The sequence below is a fragment of the Amphibalanus amphitrite genome, unplaced genomic scaffold (genome assembly GCF_019059575.1).
Source record: "Amphibalanus amphitrite isolate SeventyFive unplaced genomic scaffold, NRLGWU_Aamphi_draft 000292F_arrow, whole genome shotgun sequence".
Lineage (NCBI taxonomy): Eukaryota > Metazoa > Arthropoda > Thecostraca > Balanomorpha > Balanidae > Amphibalanus > Amphibalanus amphitrite.
The window spans coordinates 666,788-690,194 of NW_024881787.1; the positions used below are offsets into that span (position 1 = coordinate 666,788).

Sequence of the window (23,407 nt, forward strand, 5' to 3'; positions counted from 1 at the left end):
AGACTTCTTCTTAGGGTTCTACGCAGAGCTTCTTTGGTCATACGTATCAGCCTCTCCCAGAAGCCGCCCCACCAGGGCGCTCGCTGCACATTGAACTTCCACCTGACGCCTCTTGAAGCCAGAATCCTTGACGCGCGCTTGAAGTTGAGGCCGTTATCGCTATAGACGATCTCAGGTTGCCCTCGTCTTGCTGAGAATCTTTCAAATGCCTTCATGAAGTCGTCTGCAGATTGAGACTCCACTAGTTCAAGGTGCACCGCTCGTACTACGGTGCAAGTGAACAAAACTAGCCACACCTTCAGAGGGTTTTTTTCCGGCAGGGTCCTTTCTGTATATTGGACCGGCCAAGTCCACTCCAACTGCCGAAAATGGCGGTCTTTGGCACACTCTCTCCTTTGGGAGTGGAGCCGCTTCTTCAACGAAAGGTTCTGTACAGAACATCTTGCACATTGAACAATCACGAATGATCTTCCGAACGACTTGTCGGCCGCGAGGGATCCAAAACCGTTCCCTGAGAGAATGGAGCGTATGTTGTACTCCACCGTGGCATGCTTGTTGGTGTCGATCGAGGATAAGGAGCCGCACGTATCGGTGCTCCGAAGGAACGATGATGGGGTGCTTCTCTGCCTGGCTCAGGTCAGATTCCTGCAGCCTCCCTCTGACCTTCATCAGATCTTGATCCATGAACGGATTCAGATTGTAAACGTTGGACTGCTTGCTGATTTCCTCTCCCGTTTGAAGACTGGCAAGCTCCGCAGCGTACGACTCCATTTGCAGTTCCTTCAGCCAGATGTTTTCAGCCCTGCGGAGCTCTTCCACAGTCAGGTCTCCGTGCTCTCTGGTCTGGCCGGGGCGGATGGCTTTCCATCTAAGCACCCATGCAGTGACTCGGTGCAGCTTGTCGAGTGTGCTAAATCTGCTGACATCAATGACATTTTTCAGCCGGCAGCTTCCGTCAGGATGAGTTTGATGAGTCACCAGAACCGGTGCAGTTTTGCTCTTCTTTTCCTCTTTCAGACACTCCGGAGGTTCACAGATCCGATCTTGCCGCGGCCATCCTTCTTCAGGCAGCTCCAGCCAAGCAGGACCCCTTTGCCATAGGTCTTCCTGCATCTTCTTAACAGACACACCTCGCGACGGCAAGTCTGCCGGGTTGCTCTGGCCAGGGCAATGCCGCCAACACTCTGGAGCGAACTTTTGTTGCAGTTCCACCACACGGTTCGACACGAAGGCACCCCATCGCTGCGGGTTGCTCCGTATCCAGGCGAGTGCCACGGCTGAGTCCGTCCACAAATGCACGGAGTCCGGCTGCATGCTGAGAGCTTGGAGCACATATTCGGTGAGTCGAGCGCCGATCACCGCTGCCATTAGCTCAAGACGCGCCAGACACATGGTCTTTGTCGGCGCCAGCCTGCTCTTCGAAATCAGCAGTCTACTCTTGCGGGGATACTTATCAGTTGGCCGCAGGTACACGGCGGCGGCATAGGCGTCTTGACTGGCGTCACAGAAGGTGTGGATTTCAAACGATTCAGTGTTGGCTGAACCGTAACTTCTTGGGATGCGGATCTTCTCGAGTTCTTTGAGATCCTCCTTCCACGCTTCCCATAGCCGACGTGCATCTTCTTGCATTGGGTCATCCCATCGGTTCCCTCGGATCCACAGTTGCTTCAGTAGCATTTTGGTCCGCACGGTGAACGGTGTCAGCAGGCCCAGAGGATCGAAAATCCTGGCGGATATTCTGAGAACGTTCCTCTTGGTAGGACGCAGACTATCACTCAAGCTCACAAGGGAGCTGGGATCAAACCTCAAGCTGTCGTCCGTTGGGGCCCATACTACTCCCAGCACCTTTTTCTCTTCTGTCCCGCCATCAGGGAGCGGAATCGAGTTGGACTTGTCGTCTTCGACCGCAGCCAGCTTTCGATTGCTGGCCCATTTTCTCATATTCATCTTCGCCTCGCTGAAGATCTGCCTTGTCTCTTGGATGAATTTCTCTGCTTCCTCTTCTGTCTTCAGACTTGTCAACAGATCGTCACAGTACAAATCGGTACTCAGACGCAGAGCTGATGCAGCGCATGAGTCGGTATATTGACTCAGGTGCCGCCTGATTGTTGCCTGTAGGAGATAGGGTGACGCGCTGACCCCAAAGACGACTCGCTTCATCCGGAATACGGTCGGCTCTGCTTCAGGAGTTTCTCTCCAGAGGAATCTGGTCACATCGCGATCCTCTGGATGGAGGCTGATCTGCAGGAAGGCCTTTTCTATATCGGCTGATACAGCGACTCGGTGGAGCCGGAATCTCAGCAGGATTCCAGCGAGGTCTGCGATCAGATTGGGCCCGGCCAGCACGCAGTCGTTGAGGGAAATAGGGTGCCCGGCGGATGCATCAAACACAATTCGTATCTTCCCATTTTTGTACACAGCGTGGTGTGACATGACGTGTAGAGGCCCATCGGGGGTGCTGGGGGCTCGCTCGGCGTAGTCGTTCTCTATATACTGCATCAGAGCTTGCTCATATTCCTGCCTTCGTCCTCTAGACTCTAAAGCCTTCTCGCAACGCTCGAGGCGTACTCGAGCTAGTTTGTCATCTTCAGGGAGACTGTCAAAGTTTTCTTTCTTTGGCCAGCGCACTTCGTATCGTCCATCGTCGAGTCTTGTGCACGTGTTCTCGAAGTGTGACACCGCTGCATTTTCCAGAGTCTGTTTTTCCTCGCGTGCACTAGCGAATGGAGGGCTCTTGATCCCGATCGAATCCAGATCCCAGATCCGCTCGAGGTCTTCACTGGCATTCGTCGTTCGAACGAAGAGAGTCTGTTTGCTTTCTTCTTCAGTTGCATTGACTCGGCCGCCCAGAATCCACCCAAAAATGGACTCCATCGCGATCGGACCGGACATGCTGTGTCGCACACGTCCGGTCATGACGTCCTGGTAAAAATCCATTCCCAGCAGTATGTCGACTTCCTGTCCGTCTTTCCACTCTTCTGGGGGATCAGCGAGCTCAAGATCTTGCAAGTGATCCAGCTCTTCTTGATTCACTGTGAGGCTTGTGTTCACCGGGCCACAGATGGTGTCAATCTGGACCAAACTCAGTGTAAGGCCGGTGGACATGCTACCCATCTTCCTCAGCGTGACAGACACCTTCTTCATTGACTTGTGACGTTTCTCAGTACCTCCGAATGTCACTATCTGCGTGTCTTGCTCTCCGACATTTTTGCACTCCAGTTTCGTAGCCAGCCGTTTTGTAATAAATGACTGGTTAGAGCCGGAATCCACAAGCATTCTAGCGCACTTCAAGCCCGCTGCCCCGACAGCCATAACGCGAGCAGTCTGCAGGGCGACGCCAGTTTTGTTTTGCACTTGCGACCGAGCTGCGAGGACTTGTGCGGGTCTCTTCGAAGCTTCCGATTCGTTGTCAAAGCAGAGTAGGTCATGATGTTTCCGCTGACATGCAGTGCACGTTTTCTTACTCTCGCAAGTGCTTGCGATGTGCTTTGGACGCAGGCACAGAAAACAACAGCCGGATGCTAGCAGTCGCTTACGTCGCTCTTCGACACTGAGTTTTAAAACATCTTGGCATACTTCTGTGGCGTGCTGCTGCTCACAAAAAGCGCATTTCAGGGTTTTTGCACTTACTTGTAGTGCAGATGCGGATCGAACTGTTTCAGCCGGTCCCGACACTCTGAAACTCCGTGGTCTCGCGTCCCTGCTCCACTGAGGCTTCCTATTCAGATCAAATAAGGTCTGGCCTCTTGCTTCCAAATATTGTTGAGCAGTTTCGGTAAGATCTTCAAGAGAGGCCAGATCCCTTTCCTTCAAGAACAGACGGAGCTCGGGAGTACACGTGTTCATGAACTGTTCTCGAATTATCAGCGCCTTCAAGCCGTCTCTCGAGTCGTTAGTCTCTGTCATTTCGATCCATCGCTTAAGATATGCTTGTAGTCGGACTACGAACTGCACAGGTGTCTCATCTTGTTCAGGCCTCGACTCCCTCAGCTTCTTTCGATAGCCCTCTGCTGTCAGTCCGTAACGCCTTAGCAGTACATAATTCAGATGTTCATAGTCGGAAGACTCTTCAGCGTCCAGTCGATAATAAACATCTAGCGCCTTGCCGGTTAACAAGGCGCTCAGTGAGACCGCCCACTGCTCCTCTTCCCATCCAGCGGCCCGAGCAAACCTCTCAAATCTCAGGAGATAACTGTCCATTTCATCACGGCCTTCAACAAATGGAGGCAGTTTTGGGGTCAGCACAGGGTTTGCGGCTTGTCTTGATGTGCTCTGTGTCTCATTTTGATATTGCAACTTTTCTAACTCGTGTTTCCGTTCCTTTTCTCGTTCTTCTCTTTGCTTTTCTCGTTCCTCTCTTTCCTTTACGCGTTCCTCTCTTTCCTTTTCGCGTTCTTCTCTTTCCTCTTCTCGTTTTTCTCTTTCCTTTTCTCGCTCTTTATCGCGCTCCAATCTTCTCTCCTCTCGCTCCACATCCTTGTCCATACGTTCAGCTGCAAACTTCAGCGCGTCTTCACCTTGCAATCCGTATCGTGTTGCTAATTCTAAGTACTTTTCCATGTCGATTGTCCTGTCACGGTCGCCACTTATATTGTCATTCTTCAATATATTAGGATTCTGTCTGTTTTACTTTGTTCAGAATTAAAGTTAAAATCGATTAATCATAAATTAACGAAAGAACGTTTCTGTGATTCAAGTCCATCTGTATTCTCTCTTTTTTAGCCCGACATGCTCTGCAAGACCATTTTAAACAGGGCGAGCTGTGTCACGTGACAGACACCCAAATAGCACATCTGCTGCGTGATTCGCAACAAACAGTGATTTGGTTCATGTATTGCAGAAAAATGCACCAAACGTTATTCACGAAAAGCTAGTGCCAACACATGTTGAGGTTTGCCATTCTTACAATAGCGTCAAAAAGTGGGCATCTCTGTTCAATTTTGGTCAACAGATCATTAATGGTCACCCCCGCAGTGGCCAGCCATCAACAGCATTGACTCAAGAAAATGTGAAAAATAAGCACTTTTTTGTGAAATATGACAAATGTTCTGGTCTGGAACAACGCAGCAGAAGCCGAGGTGTCTATCAGGTTCCTCAAAGCCATTCTTCAACAGCGTATTAATAGATCTCTGCAAGATGCATCCCCCGTTTGCTGACTTCAGAGGAAAGGCAAACTGGAAAGGAGGCGTAACGCGAAAATTTTGGCCCCTATATCGAAGATCCAAAAGAGTTCATTGAACTACTTGTTACCGTGGAGGGATTGTGGGTGTCACACGTTGACCCAAGGGCGTGACCGAGTTGCACAGGTGGAAGCACACTGAGTAAAGGCCAACAAATGTGTGTGACGTGTTTAAGTCAGTCGGCAAGGTGACATTGGTTGCATTTTGGGATGCTGACGGGGCTCTGCTCGTCATTTTTCTAAAACAGAGGCGCACAATTGATGATGAATACTACACTTCCCTTCGATAACAGCAGCGAGCAGCAGATATCGAGGAGAGACTAGGGAAGCTGACAAAAAGTGTGCGCCTGATCCAGGACCACGCACCAGCACACATCAGCAGGGTGACGATCAGTGAAGCAGTGAGCTGTGGCTTCGAGTTGTTGTCACAGCCACTTTTTTCTCCGTACCTTGCACCATCTGGTTGCCACCTCTTCCCCTACATAAGGAAATTGCTTAGCAATGGCAACTTCGCTGACAGCAAGGAGACAAAAGCAGCCGTCTTGGACGTGCCAGATGGGTCCAAAACCCACTTGGTTATGGAGACCCTGAGGCCTCTTGCGAAGCGCTGCGCGAAATGTTTTTGTCTTAACGCTGGTTATTTGACTAAATGAACATTTTTGGTCTGATAAGTCGGCGTCGTATCTCTGCTCCTTCATGGTCGGTCCGAGAACTTTTTGAACGCCTCTCGTATTTCAGACTAGACGAAATGTCTGCTAGACTTTTAACAGTTTGTTAAACGTCTAGACATTTAACCCGCGCGGGGCTGGGGTCTCCAGCCGAACGCGCGGGGCTGGGGGGGGGGGGGTAAATTTTACCCCCCTGTTACCTCCCGAACTAATGGACCGATTTGGAAAATTCAAACGCCAATCGAGAGATCTCATCACGAACAACTAAAAACATGAACTTAATTTAAAGTTTGAGGTCAAGGTCAAGGTCAGGTCAAGGGTACAAATTGCAAGTTTCTACAGTATCGGCCTTGCACCGTAGTTGCCGAAGAATGGAGTCATGGACTGAGACTGATTGCCCAAAACGTGTTCTTAGGCTACCAAGACAATATTCGTTGCATACAATATCATTCCGAGGTCAAGGTCAAGGTCAGGTCAGGTCAGTCAGGTCACCAAAAACAAAATATAGAAAAGGGCATGTGCGACACATGTTTTATGGTCATTTTACTCATATAATTCAATAGGCACACTCAATAAGTGATATGGACTACCTCTGGATGAATTTCAGGTCGAGGTCAGGTCAAGGTCAGGTCAAGTGAAATCAAATTTTGAAGTTAGTTGTTAAGGCCTAAAAAGGTGTCTATCTGATGCAGTTTTTTTCACGGCTAATCGAATGGTGCTATTTTTGTTTCCGTACGAGGTCTAGAACGTCCAAAAAATCATTTTTTTCAAAATTTGTGTGTGTCGTAACATCATAAAATTTTGAATAACTCCCACATTTTTGAACCGATTCTTCTAAAAATTGGTATGTAGGTGCACATAGACCGCTTCTCTGACATATATTCCGGTTTTTTCGATAAACTCAAAATTTTTGATTTTATAATTATTTTCCCAAAAAAGTCAGTTTTATAAGAAAAAAAATTTGGGCCAAAATCCAAAGTTTTCAAAAAAAACGAGATAGCCATTTGATAGACAAAGTAGAATTACGTATAACCTTTTTGTTACGTCTTGATTCCTTTAAAAATGAAGATGTTAGCGGCGTTCGAAATGTTGCCGTTTTTGAGGCGAAAATGGCGAACATGACGTCACTAAAACGTCAATTTCTCAAAAAATTTCGGACGGATTTCGCTCAAATTTTCAGGAAACGTGTGAAATTGATGTAAGAAAAGGTACTGAAAGTTTGGCGGCGCTGCGCGCCGCCGTTTCTGAGATATTGCAAAAATTCGCGAGGTAGGGTAAAATTTACCCCCCGCAGCCCCGCGCGGGTTAACCCGCGCCCCACTGGGGTCTGCGTATAACACGCCCTACTGGGGGGGGGGGCTCTCCATACTCCGAAACTACTGGGCCGATCGTCATAATTCAAACGGCGTCTGATAACCCCGGAAAAACTGTCGAACGAAACCTAATTTTATTGACCTGGAGGTCACCGATGACGTCACAGGTCAGGTCAAAGTAAGAATTATTAGCATTTTGGCTTGTTCACATTTTGGGCTCTGGCCGCCGTCTTACAAGTCAGATCAGGCTCAATTTTGGTTTACACACTCGTGAACAGATGCTCTAGATGCCTTGAGGGTACCAAACTTGTACTTTGATTTTCAGGTCAGGTTCGGTCAGGTTCAGGTCATCACAGGTCACGGAAATATGATATCATGCGTCGGTCACGTGACACATGTTTTATGGTCCATTTAGGCCAGATATTTCAAATTTGATGTCTGTGTCATTCGAGGTCATTTTGAGTCGAATTTAGCTTAGGTCAGGTCACTTTCAGGTAAAAAAGGTCAAATTTTGAAGTTTAAATTTTTCAACAAAAAAAGTATCTATTGTAAATAAGGTAGATGCAGTTTGAGCTCAGGAACACGATGGTGCTATTTATATTGGTGTACGATGTCAAATACGTACTGAAAAATTGATTTGAAAAATTAATAATTGTGAATTTTTTTTCCAATAATGCGTAAAACTTGGCCATTTTTGAAGATATTTAGCTAAAACTTGCTGGAGTTAGTCATAAGCATGCGTTCTGTCATATATATTCCGTTTTTTTCGAAAACTCAAAAACTATTTGAAAAAAAAATATTAAATTAGAAATTTTGAATATTATTATATAAACTTTTCGAAATTTTCAAAATTTTGAAATTCGAGATAACAGTTTGATAGCGCAGTCAATTCTGAGTCTTTTCATGCAAAGAAATGGGATCTAGCTCAAAAACTGAGCTTTGGGGAGCGATTGCCGTGGTTCAATATTTTGCGTCGAAATCGGCCGAACATGACGTCACTCTGACGTCATTTCCGGTCGACCTATGGTAGCTACGAAGTTCCAATTTTTACACAAGGTGTCAAATTGATGCAGCCGAAGGTACTGAAAGTTTGGCGTCGATACGTCAAGTGGTTTGGAAGTTATTGCAGAAAAACGGGAGGGTGGCTATGAATAGCCCCCCAGTGCACTATGGGTCCGATGCACGATTTAGCACGCCAAAAATGATTTAGGTGACTTTCTCAAAATGGCTTGAAATGTGACGCAAACAACGTAAAAATGTCCATATATTGCGAACACAGTAGTAATTTTTGCAAAAAATGTCACATGTACCCAATATTTCATCGCAAACTGACACATATCATGGGGCGCCATTGCCTTGTCCATGTCGGAGAGAAAAGGGACGTTGGAATTATCCGAGTATAGGCGGTTCTAAATAATAGTTAAACGGAAATATTTGGTCAAAACTAATAATTTGAAGCTTGGGCAATGCGATGAATGCAAAAAAGTCAGCTGTGTCATTGCTTGTTTACTGTCACAGCTAATTTAAATGTCCATGTCACAGATGTGTGTGCAATGCTTCAAGAGACTTACAAATACAGAGCAATACTAAATGCCCCCAATGCCCCCCGGTATTTTTGGTATTACCTTGCTCCCCAATATTTGCCTGACCAGAAACGTATCGCTGCGTCCACCTGCGACGAAGCAAGTTATGAAGCTTTTTTCCGATGATGTCACTGCGCTTAGCTGCGGCTGTGACATACCGGCGAACGCTGCGGCAGGGTCACAAAGGAAAAAGACCAGGGTATTGGTGGATACGACTAATGTTTTATAGACATATATCACAGAAACACATAACTGATGGCTTTGCAAAAAAGGCAGTTCTTTCGGGTTAGCGGTCCGAATTCCGGACATTCCGGCACTAGTCTGGCGACCTGGCCCTCAGGCGGTTTGACCGCGTGCCCGACCCACTGCACAGTGGGGATTTTTCCGATCTAGCACGTATTTATTCGTAGAGGGCAAACCATAGGTAATATTGTAGCCAGATTGTGCACAGATGTTGGCTGGTGTGTTCTGGTGAGAATTTTACCTGTAAATGTGCATAGTCAACATAGTATAGGGGGTTCGATTGGACCCCCGGCTCAGCCGTTTGGCCCTTGATCAAGCTAGAGCTTCACGGAAAAATCAAGCGTGCTGCCTATGACGAACTGAGGCCGAATATATCCAATTTCAAAGTCCAAGGCCATTAGTTGACTTTCCAAGTCAGTTTAATGACCCAACTGAAGAAGGGAAATCGAGACCTCTAGAAACTTCGCAAAGTTAGGGTGTTACGGGGTATTTTGGGGTGCTGATCACGAATTTCATGCTAATTTTGATCACAGACGATGTCTTTATGCATTTAGGCCAGGTCGGGTCAGGTCAGGTTAGATCAACCATTAGGCGTCCTGCCGGCCATTCATAGTAGGTGTCACCTAGACTTGTAAACACCTCTGAGTTGATTCGTGAATCGACTCAGAATCAAACCGTTTTTCGATGAGCCATGAGTTGATTCGAATCACTTCATCGAGGAACTTGATGAGTCATGAGTTGATTCGAATCAATTAAATTTAACATCATGAGTCATTTGATGAATCGATTCAAATTTTCAGACTCAAACAAAGAATCGACTCAAAATTTTTTTGAGTCGTTTACAAGTCACCATCAACACCCTAATAATTAATGCTAGATCACCCCCTCAGCTTTAGCCATCACTTAACTCCATATTTCAGACTTACAAGAGCCTCAGAGGCTCAGGCACAGGCGCCTAATGAGCCAAAAGCATTTGGCAGTTGGTAGGTACTTAGTCTTACCAAACCAAGTGCCTGCTACACTACCTAGGTACCTACATTTTACATGTCAGAAGTCAGAATTGACACCTGCGGCTGCCTCCCCTTCTCCCAGTCCCAATTTGGTCCCAATAATCAATCAACAGCATAAGAGTTTGGGCGTCTATAGAGTCAAATACGCCCAAACTACCTATAGCCTATAAACTACCTATAGGCTATGCTATAATATAAATAAACTCACCTATAAACCGCAAAATTGCGATGCTCAACTGCCAATAAACCACAAAATGCACATTTTTCCATGAAATAGAAGTTTAAAAAGAAACTTGTTTTATGACATCATAGAATCTTCAGAATAATGTAAAGGAGCTTTGAAATATTTCCTCAGCGATCTCCATTCGCCTAAAATATGTACTATGAGTGACGTCATGAATTCGAGAGTAGAATGCGAAAGTCATAGTATGTTTTAAGAAAACTACATTAATGGCGCAGTTGATAACTTTCACGTCTGAATCTCGTGACAAATTGGCCGGATGACGTTGCCCGAATTGCACCAATGACAATTTATTTTTACCAAAAGAGCCACTTGGTCAGTGCTCCGGTGCTCCTGATATCGATTTATATTCAATGACGTCATTTTTAATCTAAAATTGTAGACTAACAATATTTTTTTATATTCCTTCATTTTAATCTCCACGTTGAGCCAACAAATGGTAAGTGACGGATGGGCTCTATCTAGCTGGCAGCCAGTTGGCACTGCTAAACTAGGTGCCGTTTGGAGAATGTATATTGTATACCTACATTAACTACTTTCAATGAGTCTCAACTCAAGATCATATCTGATTCTGAGGCCTGAGCCACTCATGCAAGGTCATGGCCCTTCCTCGTGGCGCATGGAGTCCCTGTTGATGCTGAATGTTTCACAGGTGGGGTTAATCCTATTTTTGAGGTTGTAATGTTTGAATAATTTTATCTGATAAGTAAGAAGTAGTAGCATTTGTCTCATTATCATGTAGAAAAAGTTTGATTTAAAAAAAAAACATGAATGCCTCTCGGAACTTGTGCTTTTGAATTTTCAAATACCTAAGACTTTCTAGGTAATAATAAGAGATAGGTTACTATGCTACTCCTTAGTCCTTACTTATATTATAATTGTCTCTCAGAGTTACTTACAAATTTATCTGACATTGCACTGTTGACTGTTGAGTGTTGAAGATAGGTAGGTGTAGGGTAGGTACTAGAGATGTCAATCGGATACCAACTTTTTGGTATACCGATACCAAACCGATACCAACTTGGTATTTGGTATTTCAATCGTAATGTGTTTGGTATTTTGTTGGTATCATAAACCCTCACTAATGCATAAGAGGCTAAGAAATCGGTAAAAAGTTGGTATTTCCCTCATTTTCCCAAGTTGGTTTGGTTTCGGTATTTTCCCGAGGCTTTGGTTGATATTTGGTTTGGTATCGGTATACCGATTTTCCCTAATTGACATCACTAGTAGGTACAGGTCACCGCTGAAGTAATGTGGGGTATCCGTAGTGGTTAGAGTTTGCATCTGTATCTTGGGAACCATTTGTCAGATTATCATGAAACTTGGAATGTAGCCTACATGTGCCATCATCATTGCAACTGTAAGCTCGTATTATGTCACCTGCCCTTAGATCACTCCGTATTTAAAAATCGTCGGTCAGAGCCATCTGTTGGTGAGATTCCTGATTACGCCACTGATGCCCCAACCACGTGACTCTGCAGCAAACCAATCACCGTGTTCGGAGGCAGCATGAATGGCGCCAGATGCCCCTGCGTCGAGGCTGGCGCCTCTCGGTTGTGGCGTGAGTGACCGAGAGTCTGGTCGCGGAGCGAGGTCAGTGGGGTCAGCCTCGCCAACCGCCTCCGGGCTAGCGGTGCGCTGGACAGCGCGGGTCTGTTAGGTTGGCATACCCTCCGCGGCACCGAGCGTGCCGATAGTTCTTTCCAGGAAAATGCGGAATGTGTTCGTGGCTGAACTAGTCACAATGCCGTTTACATGATCAGGGCAGGTTGCATAGTCACCGCAGCCAATGGACTTGTCTGTCCTTTTAACAACCTGCAAAATGGTTCTGACGAGGTCACATTTCTAGCAACTCACTTGCCAGTGCAATTATGTCAAGTGAGTTATATGATGATAAAGTGAGTCGGCTACTTTTTGCGAATTAGAAAAGAGATATTTCCATACACAAACATATCATCGGCTAATATCTTATGACCGAACAAGAGTCAACGAATGTCGATTGTATTCATAGTGCTCGTGAGGTCATAACCTCAAAAGATATATCATCTCGCCTGAGCCGGCCAGAACCAGTCTGTGGAAAACGGACAACCCGGCGCGGACCGAACCCGCGACCCCGCGATCCATAGCCTAACGCTTAACCGCTCCACCACGACGTTTCTGGTGTCACGGCTGTGTGAACAGTAGCCGCGGTGTGTTGAGTGATTAAAGCAGCATGGCATGACGCCTACCGCGCTCCGGGTCAGTCGGCTGGGCCTCGGGCGAGGCCAATCACGTGACCAGTCGGCGGTGAGGGACGGGACTTCGTCGTGTAAATAAAGGGGAGGGGTCGAGGAGAGGTGGTCACCGCCCTTTGAGATGACAATAAACGTTTGGTCAACGGAAGCCGTCCTTCTTGCAAAACAGTTGTTTTTTTTTTATCGCAAAGCGGAAAAATTCAAACTCATCGGCACATGGGTGGCGCAATTCACCCAGGTATTTCAATTATTTATCCCGATAGCTTCAGACCGTGTCCGGAATGATCACCAATTCAAATTGCAATCGCTAAAAAATACAAGTGTGACTGCACATGGGTGAAACTTTGACATTACCATTGGGGTCCCAAACGTCCAAGGGGGCCTCCATTTAGTGGGGGGCCTCCAAGCAATTAGGGGCCTCCAATCGTGGAAGCGGTAATTTACGAACCACGCCAGGGCCTCCTCTAAGAAATTTTCACTGGAGGACCAGAGGCTCAGAAGTCAAACCCAGGGTACCCTCAAATCCAGTTTTCTCATCGGATTTAGGCCACTTATTTTTCGTCACAGCTCGGATGCCATGATTTAATTTTTTAATATTAATAAAGAAATGATAGGTCACCTGACCCTACTGGTGGTTCCAGGCCAGCAGGGTGACATTGTATGCAAATTTCCCCCACGGCGTCCGAAATCAACGAAAATTTCTGGCTTTTTCACTTTCGACAATAAAACAAAATGCCTTTATTATAAAAAAAGAATTTTGCACAGCATTGCGCAAGGAATCTAACCGACCCCAGAAAGTGTGAGGGTTAACGCTCGCCCGCACCTGGGGTGAGGGTTGCCACCCCCAAGTTAGTTTTTTCTGCTCTATACTGAACATTGTAAAAGCTAGAAACCTGATTTTTTGTGTAGCTGTTTTTCTATCTTTTCTCAGCGTCCATTGAAAATTTCAAGTTTCTGTGGCTTTTGGGTTTGAAGATATGATCTTGTTCTTCAGGTCATGTCATGCCCTAAATGACGAATACCCAATGTCTTGCGTTGGCTATGGGCCTTGTGAGCTTTTGACACCCTGATTTCGTTTTTTTTTTTGCCAGTCTTACCTCCCACCTATCATTGAACATGTTGTTCTGCGATGTAGGTACAGATGTCAGGGTCAGGGTCAAGGTCAACCTAGTTCATCTAAAATTGTTGCGTTTTAGGCATGCTGAGCCCTGATCGGCGGCCGGCTAGTACTCTTGCCCGCGCTCACATACGTGCACGTTACCCCGGCAACGGGCTATTGACCAATGAGAAGCGAGAAAAGTGTTACGTCACTGCGATTTTTCATATACCTGTGCCCCCCGGACGTGACGTAGTGTGCTCGCGCGCGTGCAGGGTCTCTGCGATCGAAAAAGAGCGCTAGCAGCGCGCCACTCGACGCCGCAATTGTCAAAAGCGGCGTGTTATATAGTATGCTTTATTATGAATGATGTGTGTAAAAGTAAGTTTTGATGTTGTTTATTGGGAGGAAATGGTTGGAATAATTTAAGTTATTTTTATTTCTGTTGGTTGGAGTTTTTATTCAAAAGATTTCGGTCTACGAGTATACCATTGATATTTACTGAAAATACCTTCGCTTGAATAAATTGCAGATATTTGGCAATTGAAGTGTTAGGTAAGCCTAAATGATATGTAAAAAGGTAAGAGACACGTGATTATCATTTGAGAAACGAAAATATATGAATTTTTCTTATAAGACTCGCTCAATATGCTACTCCGCGGTTTATGCCCCGAGGGTGTCCGAGGGTTCCCGTTAGTTTGTAGTTGGCGCTCGGCTCGCGCGCGAGCCGACGTCATCGCCTGTGACGTCGGCTCGCGAAATACGTCATACCCTGCACACAAAATAGCCGGCTGCCGAACAGCGCTCTGAATTTACTTTTCGTGAATTTTCTTCGACTGCATGTTTAGTAAAAGCTTCTCAGTTCATGATCTCATGTAATAGGCAGGGACACACAAACCAATCTGTGCACACATCAGTACATACACAGACATACACAGACATACAAACACATATCATTGACCTTGACCTAACTTGACGTGAAATGACCACAGCCAGCAAATTAGTCGGATAGTGTGACAAAGAGCTGTTCTAGCTGGCTTGGCACTAATACGGCAGCGTCATCGGTATATCATGGGTTGGCCCGCTGCTTGTGTAGGTATTTTATTCGACATCACCACAATTTTTTCTTACAAGATTTTAAGCTTCGCGGTCAAGAGCAACAGATTCTTTGGAAAGAGACGAATCCAATGATTAGATGACCCAGGTTGACCTTGACCCTGACCCTGGCATCTCTACATCATCGAACAACATGTTCCATGATAGTGGGCGATTACCCAGGGGTCTTCTATTCGACCAGGGGTCTCATATTTGTGCAGGGGTCTCCTACTTGTCCAGGGGCCTCCTTTTTTGAAGGGCCTCCTTTTTATTAAGGGAGCCTTTTATTTGTATAGGGGCCTCCTATTCGTACAGAGGGCTTCTAGCTCCTACTTGTCCATGGGGCCTCCTATTTGTTCAAGATGCCCCTATTTGTACAGGGGGCCTCCTATTTGTCCAGGGGGCCCCCTATTTGTCCAAGGGGCCTGCTATATTTCTAGGGGGCCTCCTATTTGCCCAAGAGGCCTCCTATATATCCAGCGGGCCTCCTACTTGTTCAGGGGGCCTCCTATTTGTCCAGGGGGCGTCCTATTAGTTAAAGTAGCCTCTTATTTTCCAAGCGGCCTCCTATTTATCCAGAGGGCTCCTATTCCTATTTTAGGGGGCCTTCTCTTTATCCAGGGGGCCTCCTTCTTGTTCAGGGGGCCTCCTATTTATCCAGGGGCCTCCTATTTGTCCAGGGGCCTCCTAATTGTCCAGGGGCCTCCTTTTGTGAAAGGGGCCTCCTATTTGTCCAGGGGCTCCTAATTGTCCAGGGGGCCTCCTTTTGTGAAAGTGGCCTCCTGTTTGTCTAGGTCTAGGGCTTCCTATTTCTCCAGGGGGCCTCCTATTTTTCCAGGGGGCCTCCTATTTGTACAGAGGGCCTCCTACTTATCCATGGGGCCTCCTATTTGTTCAAGGGGCTTCTTATTTGTACAGAGGGCCTCCTATTTGTCCATGGGACCTCCTATTTGTCTAGGGGCCTCTTATTTGCCTAGGGCCTCCTATTTGTCCAGGAGGCCTCCTGCTTGTCCAGAGAGCCTCCTATTTCTCCAGGGGGCCTCCTGTTTTCCGGAGGGCCTCCTACTTGTTCAGGGGGCCTCCTACTTGTTCAGGGGGCCTCCTATTTGTCCAGGGGGCCTCCGATTTGTCCAAGGGGCCTCCTATTTATAGAGAACCTTCTAGAGAACCTTCTATATGAACATCAGACCTCCGTTTGTAAAGTACCTGGTGCGTCTCGGGGGCCTCCACTATTGGGGTCACAAAATGACAATTGGGGTCCCAAATGTTCGCTTTGGGGTCCCACATGGGACCTCAAAAGTATACAAAGTTACACCCATGTGACTGCAATTATATTGCACCCTTCCATAAATATGATTTTTAAAAAAAAGTATTGGCTCGCTTAATAGTCATATGCTTCAACGTTATTTCTTCTCTTCGTCTTTTTTAAGAAAACGAGTGAACGTTGAAAGAAATGTTATGCTATTCATCCACTGACCATTTTATTTCAGAAACTTATTTGTATGTCGAATTTCTCCCCCCACCCCATTAACTGGCAACGCCGTCCAGAAGGCCTCTTCCAAGTATAGGGTTTTGTCAGTATCGTGCTTCGCTGTGATCTCACATGCAGCACGCACACTGAACTGACTGTGATTGGCACTCACTGAGACAAACCAATGAGCCAATGAGCGCACTGTTGAGTATCCGCCGGGGGCGGTGGACGGGGTCAAGGGTGATTGATATGAGCATGACCTCTGGCCGGCCTCCACCTGCCTCGACCCAGTTGGGGCATTCCACGATAGATCGTACCAGGCCCGAGCGGTCATACACAACAAGTGATGATCCGCAACGCCGAGGGTTCCTCAGTTATGTCAAAATCCCTCCCCATAACGACTGGCGTTTTTCAGGGCGGTTCACTGAGCTGTCTCCTGTACTCGATCTTCGTGAATGATATGTGTCTGCATGTACCAGGTGTCAACATTGTGCAATTTGCCGACGACACGCAGCTTCTCGTCACGGGAAAACGTGCAGACCTTGAACAACTAATATGCACTGCTGAACAGGCTTTGTCTACCCTATACGCATGGTTTTGCGCCCACGACATGAAGGTCAACGCAGCAAAAAGTCAGCTCATCGTCTTGGGAACGCGTCAGATGCTGAAAGGCATGCCAACTATCAGTGTGAATTTCGCCGGCACGACCATCCGTGAGTCCGACTCGGTTACTAACCTGGGCATTGTCATGGATAAGCACCTATCATTTCACGACCACGTCAGTCGCCTCGTCTCTAGATCCACCGGGACATTATTAGCTTTAAACCACGCAAAACACGTTCTGCCGCCCCATGTAATCGTGCCCATTGTCACCTCGCTCGTTGTTTCCCGACTCCGCTACTGCATCGCTGTTTACGGTACCTGTGGTGCTACGGAGCTGCACCGCGTTCAGAAAATACTGAATTTTTGCGCGCGAGTTGTGAGCGGGCGAAGGAAATATGACAGAGTGTCGGATGTGTTACGCGATCTGCAGTGGCTCACTGCACCAGGCATGGCCCTGTATCATCGAATGTGCTCTGTACACCGCATTGTGGAGACACAACAGCCGACTGCGATGGCAAGCAAGTTGGACAGAGCGTCCGACCAGGGTCACAACACGCGAAATGCGAACCGGTTCAGGCTGCCACGAATTCGAACAGAGGCAGGCAGGCGGCAACTTTTGTATAGCGGTGTCTCGGAGTACAACGAATTCATGCACCGTTACAATGGTCGTCCAGCATTCAAAACCGCCGTGAAACGCTACTTGCTGGGGCGTGATTCAAACTGAATGATTGATTGACTTGTATGCATGTGTGTGCTTGTGCTTGAATTGTGTGTATCTGTTTTGCTATGTCAACTCTTTTTAACGTTTGACGTTACGTTGATGAAAAGCCGCAATAGCGGATTTAACGTGAATACAATGAATCTTTGGATTTGGACTTTGGATTTCGATCTAAGCACTCTACATATATGCCTATTGCACTCTTGCATGACCATATAACTTCCAATCTTGCTAAGGGCAATATATCCACCTCTATTTATTTAGATCTCGCTCGTGCCTTCGACACGGTAAATATAGATATATTGCTTGCTAAATTAAAGGTGTATGGCATTTCTGGTGATTCTCTTGTACTTCTTAAGTCTTATCTTTCAGAGAGAAGTCACATATTAAAATACAAAGGCATCACATCCGGCCCTCAGGAGGTTACATGTGGGGTCCCACAGGGATCTATTTTGGGGCCCTTGCTATTTCTTTTATATATTAATGATCTTAGTTCTGTATCCCCTGAAGCAAAATTTCTCCTCTTTGCTGATGATACAGCAATTTTCTATACGGCTTCTAGCATCAATAACTTGCAAGCTTCTGTGTCTGTGTCATTCCCTAAAATTCTAGAGTGGCTACATTCAAATCGACTATCATTATCAGCTTCAAAAACATTTTATCAGATATTTTCTCCGTCGACTTCTCTTGATGGTCTAAGTATTATGGCCAACAATATACATATAAAGAGGGCACAGACTGTGAAATATCTTGGTGTCCTGGTCGACGAAAACCTCAGGTTTAAGTCGCATATTGAAAAGGTCTCATCCATTGTCAGTAGGAACTTAGGTATAATTAGTAGGGCAAGGTATTTATTTGATAGGAAGCAGGTATTACTCTTATATAACGCTCTTATTCTCCCATACTTCACTTATTGTCTTGTTACCTGGGGGTCTAATTATGAATCTTCCTTGCAACCGCTAATCGTACTGCAGAAACGTGCTATTCGTCTAGTAGCTGGAACAGGGCGAATTGCCCATACAGGACCCCTATTTCGAGAGCTGAGACTCCTGAAGATTACTGACCTTCTTCAGTACCAGCTTCTTCTTGTGCTGCCTGACTTCTTACATGGTCATTTACCATGGCCATTGGCCAGGAGGTTCCATCTGTATCATTCGGCTCGAAATCTTAGAGGCAACATACATTTCTGTGAAACTGTGCACACGGATGGTGCTGAGAGGCTGCCTAATTATAAACATAGGAACTACATTTTGTTTAATTTATTTTACCAAGCACCGAGGGTCTGGAACAGAACCATTAGTCCTCTTATTCCGGATATCCGAGACATTCCTTCCTCTAAATCCCACTTCAAAAAATCTATTAAGGTTATTTTTATTGATTCATACTAGTTTTCTCCTTTTTTAGCTCTTCATTCTTTGATTATACTTTTCCCTTTATCACTTCTATTTTCCCTTGGGTTATCGATGGTGATACATCGTTGCTGATATATAGACTGATATTTGCGCAGTGCGGCAGGCCTCAGGAAGCACTGCGCCCTTTACCCTGCTGCGCTGTTGCTTATGTTTTTTTCTGAATTATTGCGTTTGGTGTGAACTCTATATGACGTTATGTTGTAATTGCCCGTTATATTGATAATTTCTCGTATAGACGTATATAATACCTTGATGGTATTGTAATTGCCCGTTTTGTATTGTAATTACAAATTGGTATTTTGGTATTGTAATTCCCCGTTAATTTCAACAGGCCATTCGGTAATCACGTTACCGAACGTGACCCCACCCCAACCCCTACCTTGTCCCCGTGAGAGCCTAACCTTGCTGTCTCCTCGACAGCTGACCTCTTGACTGAGGAGCCGACGGCGGCGTGGCCGGAGAGTAACGGCCGGCTACCTGACTGTCAGGCCGACGGTCTGCCTCTAGCCGCGCTGACGGACCCAGTCATGGCTTGGGGCTGTGGCGGTGACCGATGGGTGTTGCGACCCTGGTTGACTGGGAGGATGGAGGAGGAGTGCTGACGTGAAGCCGTCAGTGAACCAGTGATGCTGTCTGAGGCTCCGTCCCCACCTGGCCGCCGGGCTGGTGGCCTGCCTCTGTCTTCCGAGCCATGGTGGACTCTGGCGGAGATAGGTGATGCCTGCGACCTGGAGTACGGATGAGCTGACGACCATGGCGAAGGAGTCCTACCGTGAACACGAGGGAGAACGCGTGACTGAGCTGGGATCAGAGGTGCGGCTGCGGAGGTGACTTCTGCGCTTGTGCTGCTCTGCGGACCACTGGAGCTGTGTGTACTTGGTTGTTGGGTGCTCAGCTGACCATGGCAGCCTCCATGAGTGTCGTGGCCGTACCACAGTGGAGTGGGTGATGGCGGTGCGGCCACTGGTTGGGTGGTGTAGTGCCGGTCTGCTTGGCGGCTGACATATTTGGCCTGTTACTGATGAACTAATCGACCTGCTGATAGGTAAAGAGGGGATGCCGCTGACGAACTGAACGCTCTGCTGTGCGGTGAACTGGATGCGACGGGGGCACTGGTGGATGAATAATGGCCTTGACTCCGCGCTGAGTTGCTAAAAGGGGGAGGAGTGTTGCTGCCATTGCGGCATTGGGTAATGCATTGTCCGATATTGTCATTGCTTCGACACTCTCGGCACCAGTATTACTGCTGGCGCCACCTATCACGTTATGGACAGTGCCACTTACCTACCGTATGTTACAATGATTGACGACTGGTTATTTTCACCTCGTATGGCTTACGATCTGCGTGTATGATAAAACGGTGGGTCTTTAAACAATGACACTACCGATTCCTTCCATATCATTAACGAATAACATGGACTCGCTACTAACACGACTAACTGTTCTATATCCTTTTACCCTAACCTATCGGTAGTGTCACATTGTTCGTTATAAATACGGGCGAATTATGTTTATTTTGACCTATTTGCGAGTTAGCTCATTTATTGTTATCTGCACTAAATGCATCGAAAGGAATGGATTGATAATAATAAACTACCGGTTGAACCCGGACAAGGGAATCTGAATCTGAAACCCGTCACCCTCATCTCTCAGATTTTAATGAAAATCGGTCCTAGGGGTAATCATAGGCCCCAAAGACGCCTGGCAAAATATCAGACTTCTCAGATCAAAACTTTTTGAGTTATATTGCATTACATTTTTTTAACTTCGGTATGTAACGGTGAGTTTGATGGCCTTTTATAACTCAAGAACGGGTTAAGCAACCAACAAAAAGTAAACGACACTAAGCTTGCGATGAATCAAAAATTAATATTACTATTTAAAAATTCCAAAGAAAAAATTTCATTGTTGAGCAAAAACCTTAATCTTTTTTCATTTGCCTCTAATGACTTTTGGGACCAAAATTTTTCACATTTTTATTTTTTCAAAATAATCTTCATGTCATTGTAAATCGACATGCAAAAAATTAGAAAGGTGTTCTTTCTATAAGTTCCTCATTTTCCCGCAAACAAAATGGGTTTCGGAGGGGTTGATACGACCCCAGCACGCCGTTTCGCTTCTAATAGAGCTAGAGCCTCGCGGAAAAAACGAGCGTGTGTGCCGTTACAAGTCGCAGCGATTGGTACCCGATTTTAAGGTCTCAGGTTAACCGGTAGCGTCTGAGGTCAGGTCACGTGACTGAAGTTACGGGTTCGGTTTTTAGTAAATAACTTCGCAAAAAATGGCCGCAGAGCCGCGATTTTGGCATCATTGTGTTCGCCTAGCTCAGGTGCATCGAATGGTATACTTTTTGCTAGGGTGAGGTCAACTTAAGTAGTTGACCTCGGGTCAAGGTCAGGTCAGAGCCCCTCAGGTCACGAAGCTGAGCAAAGGGTATCATATGGCATATCATTCGATTCGGAAGGTCTTCGCGAGTCCATTGGTGGCTTTCCCGACTCTCTAGCTCCATTTGATCGGGAGTTATTGACGAAAAACTCGTACGACCCTAGTGACGTCATAAATGACGTCACGCAAGGTTAACAATGCAAAAGTAAAGCATTGGACTTTGCAAGGAGTGCATGAAATCACGATACCATGTACGTGGGATAGTTTTAGATCATTCTCGGCGCCAAAATAACAGTTTTTATATTTCCCCATTGATTTATAACAGTGATGTCACGTGACCGACCTGACCTCATGTAACCTTGAAAAAATCCCAGATATACAAGTTGTGAGACCTCTGGAGGACACCATGTATGCGTCCTGTACCTTTCATCTCGGACAGCTATGGTCATTGGCGTCCAAAACAATGTCAGAACCAAGCAGCCTTTTTCACCCTCGCGCTTATAGGAAAGAGGGTTGAATAAACCCTCTTTTCACTTTTTCAGATGATTCAGACTTGAATTGAAATTTCAGCAACCCGTGATGTCACTAGGCAGCTTTACCACACCATTTGTAAGCTCCCCTCCCGAAATCACTATTCGAAACCGTTATCGTGACGTAAAATAAATACATTTATAGAAAGAACACCTTCCTAATTTTTTGCATACTTCTTAACAATGAGCCAAATATTTTTTTTTAAAGAAATAAAAATTCAAAAAAATTTGGTCCCAAAGTCCAAAAAATACAAATGAAAGAAAACTCGATATGTCATATATCAAAAATAGCGTATTTTTCGAAATTTCAAAAATACATATTAATCTCTGTTTCATTGCAAGTTCAATGTTATATAACATTTGGCATTTGAATAATCCGTCTTAGAGTTACAGCCCGCCAAACTTAGCGCTGCAAAGCAAGATCCAAAAAAATGTTATGCACCATAACTCAAAAAATACTTATCTGATAAGCCTGAAATTGTTACAGGAGGATTCAGAGCCCCTGATTACCCCCTGAGACCGATTCTCGTCAAATTCCGAGAGATGAGGGTGTCAAATTGGAAAAAGGTGGTACGATCTATCGTGGAATGCCCCAGTTGTCAGGCGCCCGTGCCTTTGTCATACAGCATTTCTACTCATACAGCTAGCGTAGGATTTTGCTACAGCGTAAATCTTGTAATACAGGTCATGTCGATGAGGCCCTCAATGAACAAAAAAGTTCGGCGGACAACCGAAGCCAATGCACAAATATTTTACAGAATTAGACTATACAGGTGGTTAAAATTTAACGTATTCTGATCGGCTATTGTTATGCAAAACATCAATTCATTCAAATATTTTAAATAAAATAAATGGTAAATCTGATATTGTAGTAAGTTACAACTGCTCATTACGAACATCTTCTCTCAAATGCTGTTTTTTTTCTATCTTCAAAACTGTAGCCTTGATAGTTATTTTAGTCAAAGCTCCCATGTGAATCCGTGACACGCTGGCTGCTTCACAAAATGGCATCGGGCATCGCTCTCGCACGCCTCGGGTCAAAGCTCACTGTTGCCCTGAGGCTGGTGTCCCTGTCACCCTACCTCCACCCACCCCTCCCACTGCACCGGCCAGTAGCCCCGCGGTCAACCCCTCCCCACCTCAGACCCTCCCCCTCCTCGCCTGTCAGAGCGCAGCTCCTATCGGCCGATGCTGGTGTCCGGATCATCAATGGCAGGGCTACTCTCTACTGGAGGGTCCAGCAATGACTCCTTACTATTGCGTAGAATGCACGCGCGTAGGTTTACAACTCTGTGTTCAGTGGCGGTCACAGAAACATGACTCCGGGGTGCTCCAAGGGGCTCGATATTTCAGTTTTTCGATGATAACGAGCATGCTGTGGCAGGTAGAATGGTGACACATTAGAGAAAGTTGTCAATCTGAAATACGAAGCTGTGCGATCCTCGCTTTTGACGATAGGTATATCTTACCGTCAAGGAATGGCGCTATGTTTTGTTCGATCACAGTAGAACCCCACATTACTTTAGCGGTGACCTGTACCTATGTACCTAGTCCCACTAGGTTGCTGCTTGAATCTTTGGTCAAGGCTACTATGCTGCTTAATACAATTGTGGTATGCGGCATATT

The 23,407-nt window shown here is 46.1% G+C and overlaps 1 protein-coding gene across 3 annotated transcripts in view; it reads left to right on the forward strand.

Annotated features, from left to right (window-relative positions):
- Window positions 1-20,485, forward strand: part of LOC122387618 (heparan-alpha-glucosaminide N-acetyltransferase-like) — a 126,769-nt gene extending 106,284 nt beyond the window's left edge. For all 3 annotated transcript variants that reach the window (XM_043377978.1, XM_043377976.1, XM_043377977.1), the window contains exon 7: window positions 19,287-20,485. In XM_043377978.1, the coding sequence (XP_043233913.1) occupies window positions 19,287-19,290 (4 nt within the window). In that variant the 3' untranslated portion in view covers window positions 19,291-20,485. The remainder of the gene's footprint in view (window positions 1-19,286) is intronic.
- The last annotated feature ends 2,922 nt before the right edge of the window (window positions 20,486-23,407 follow it).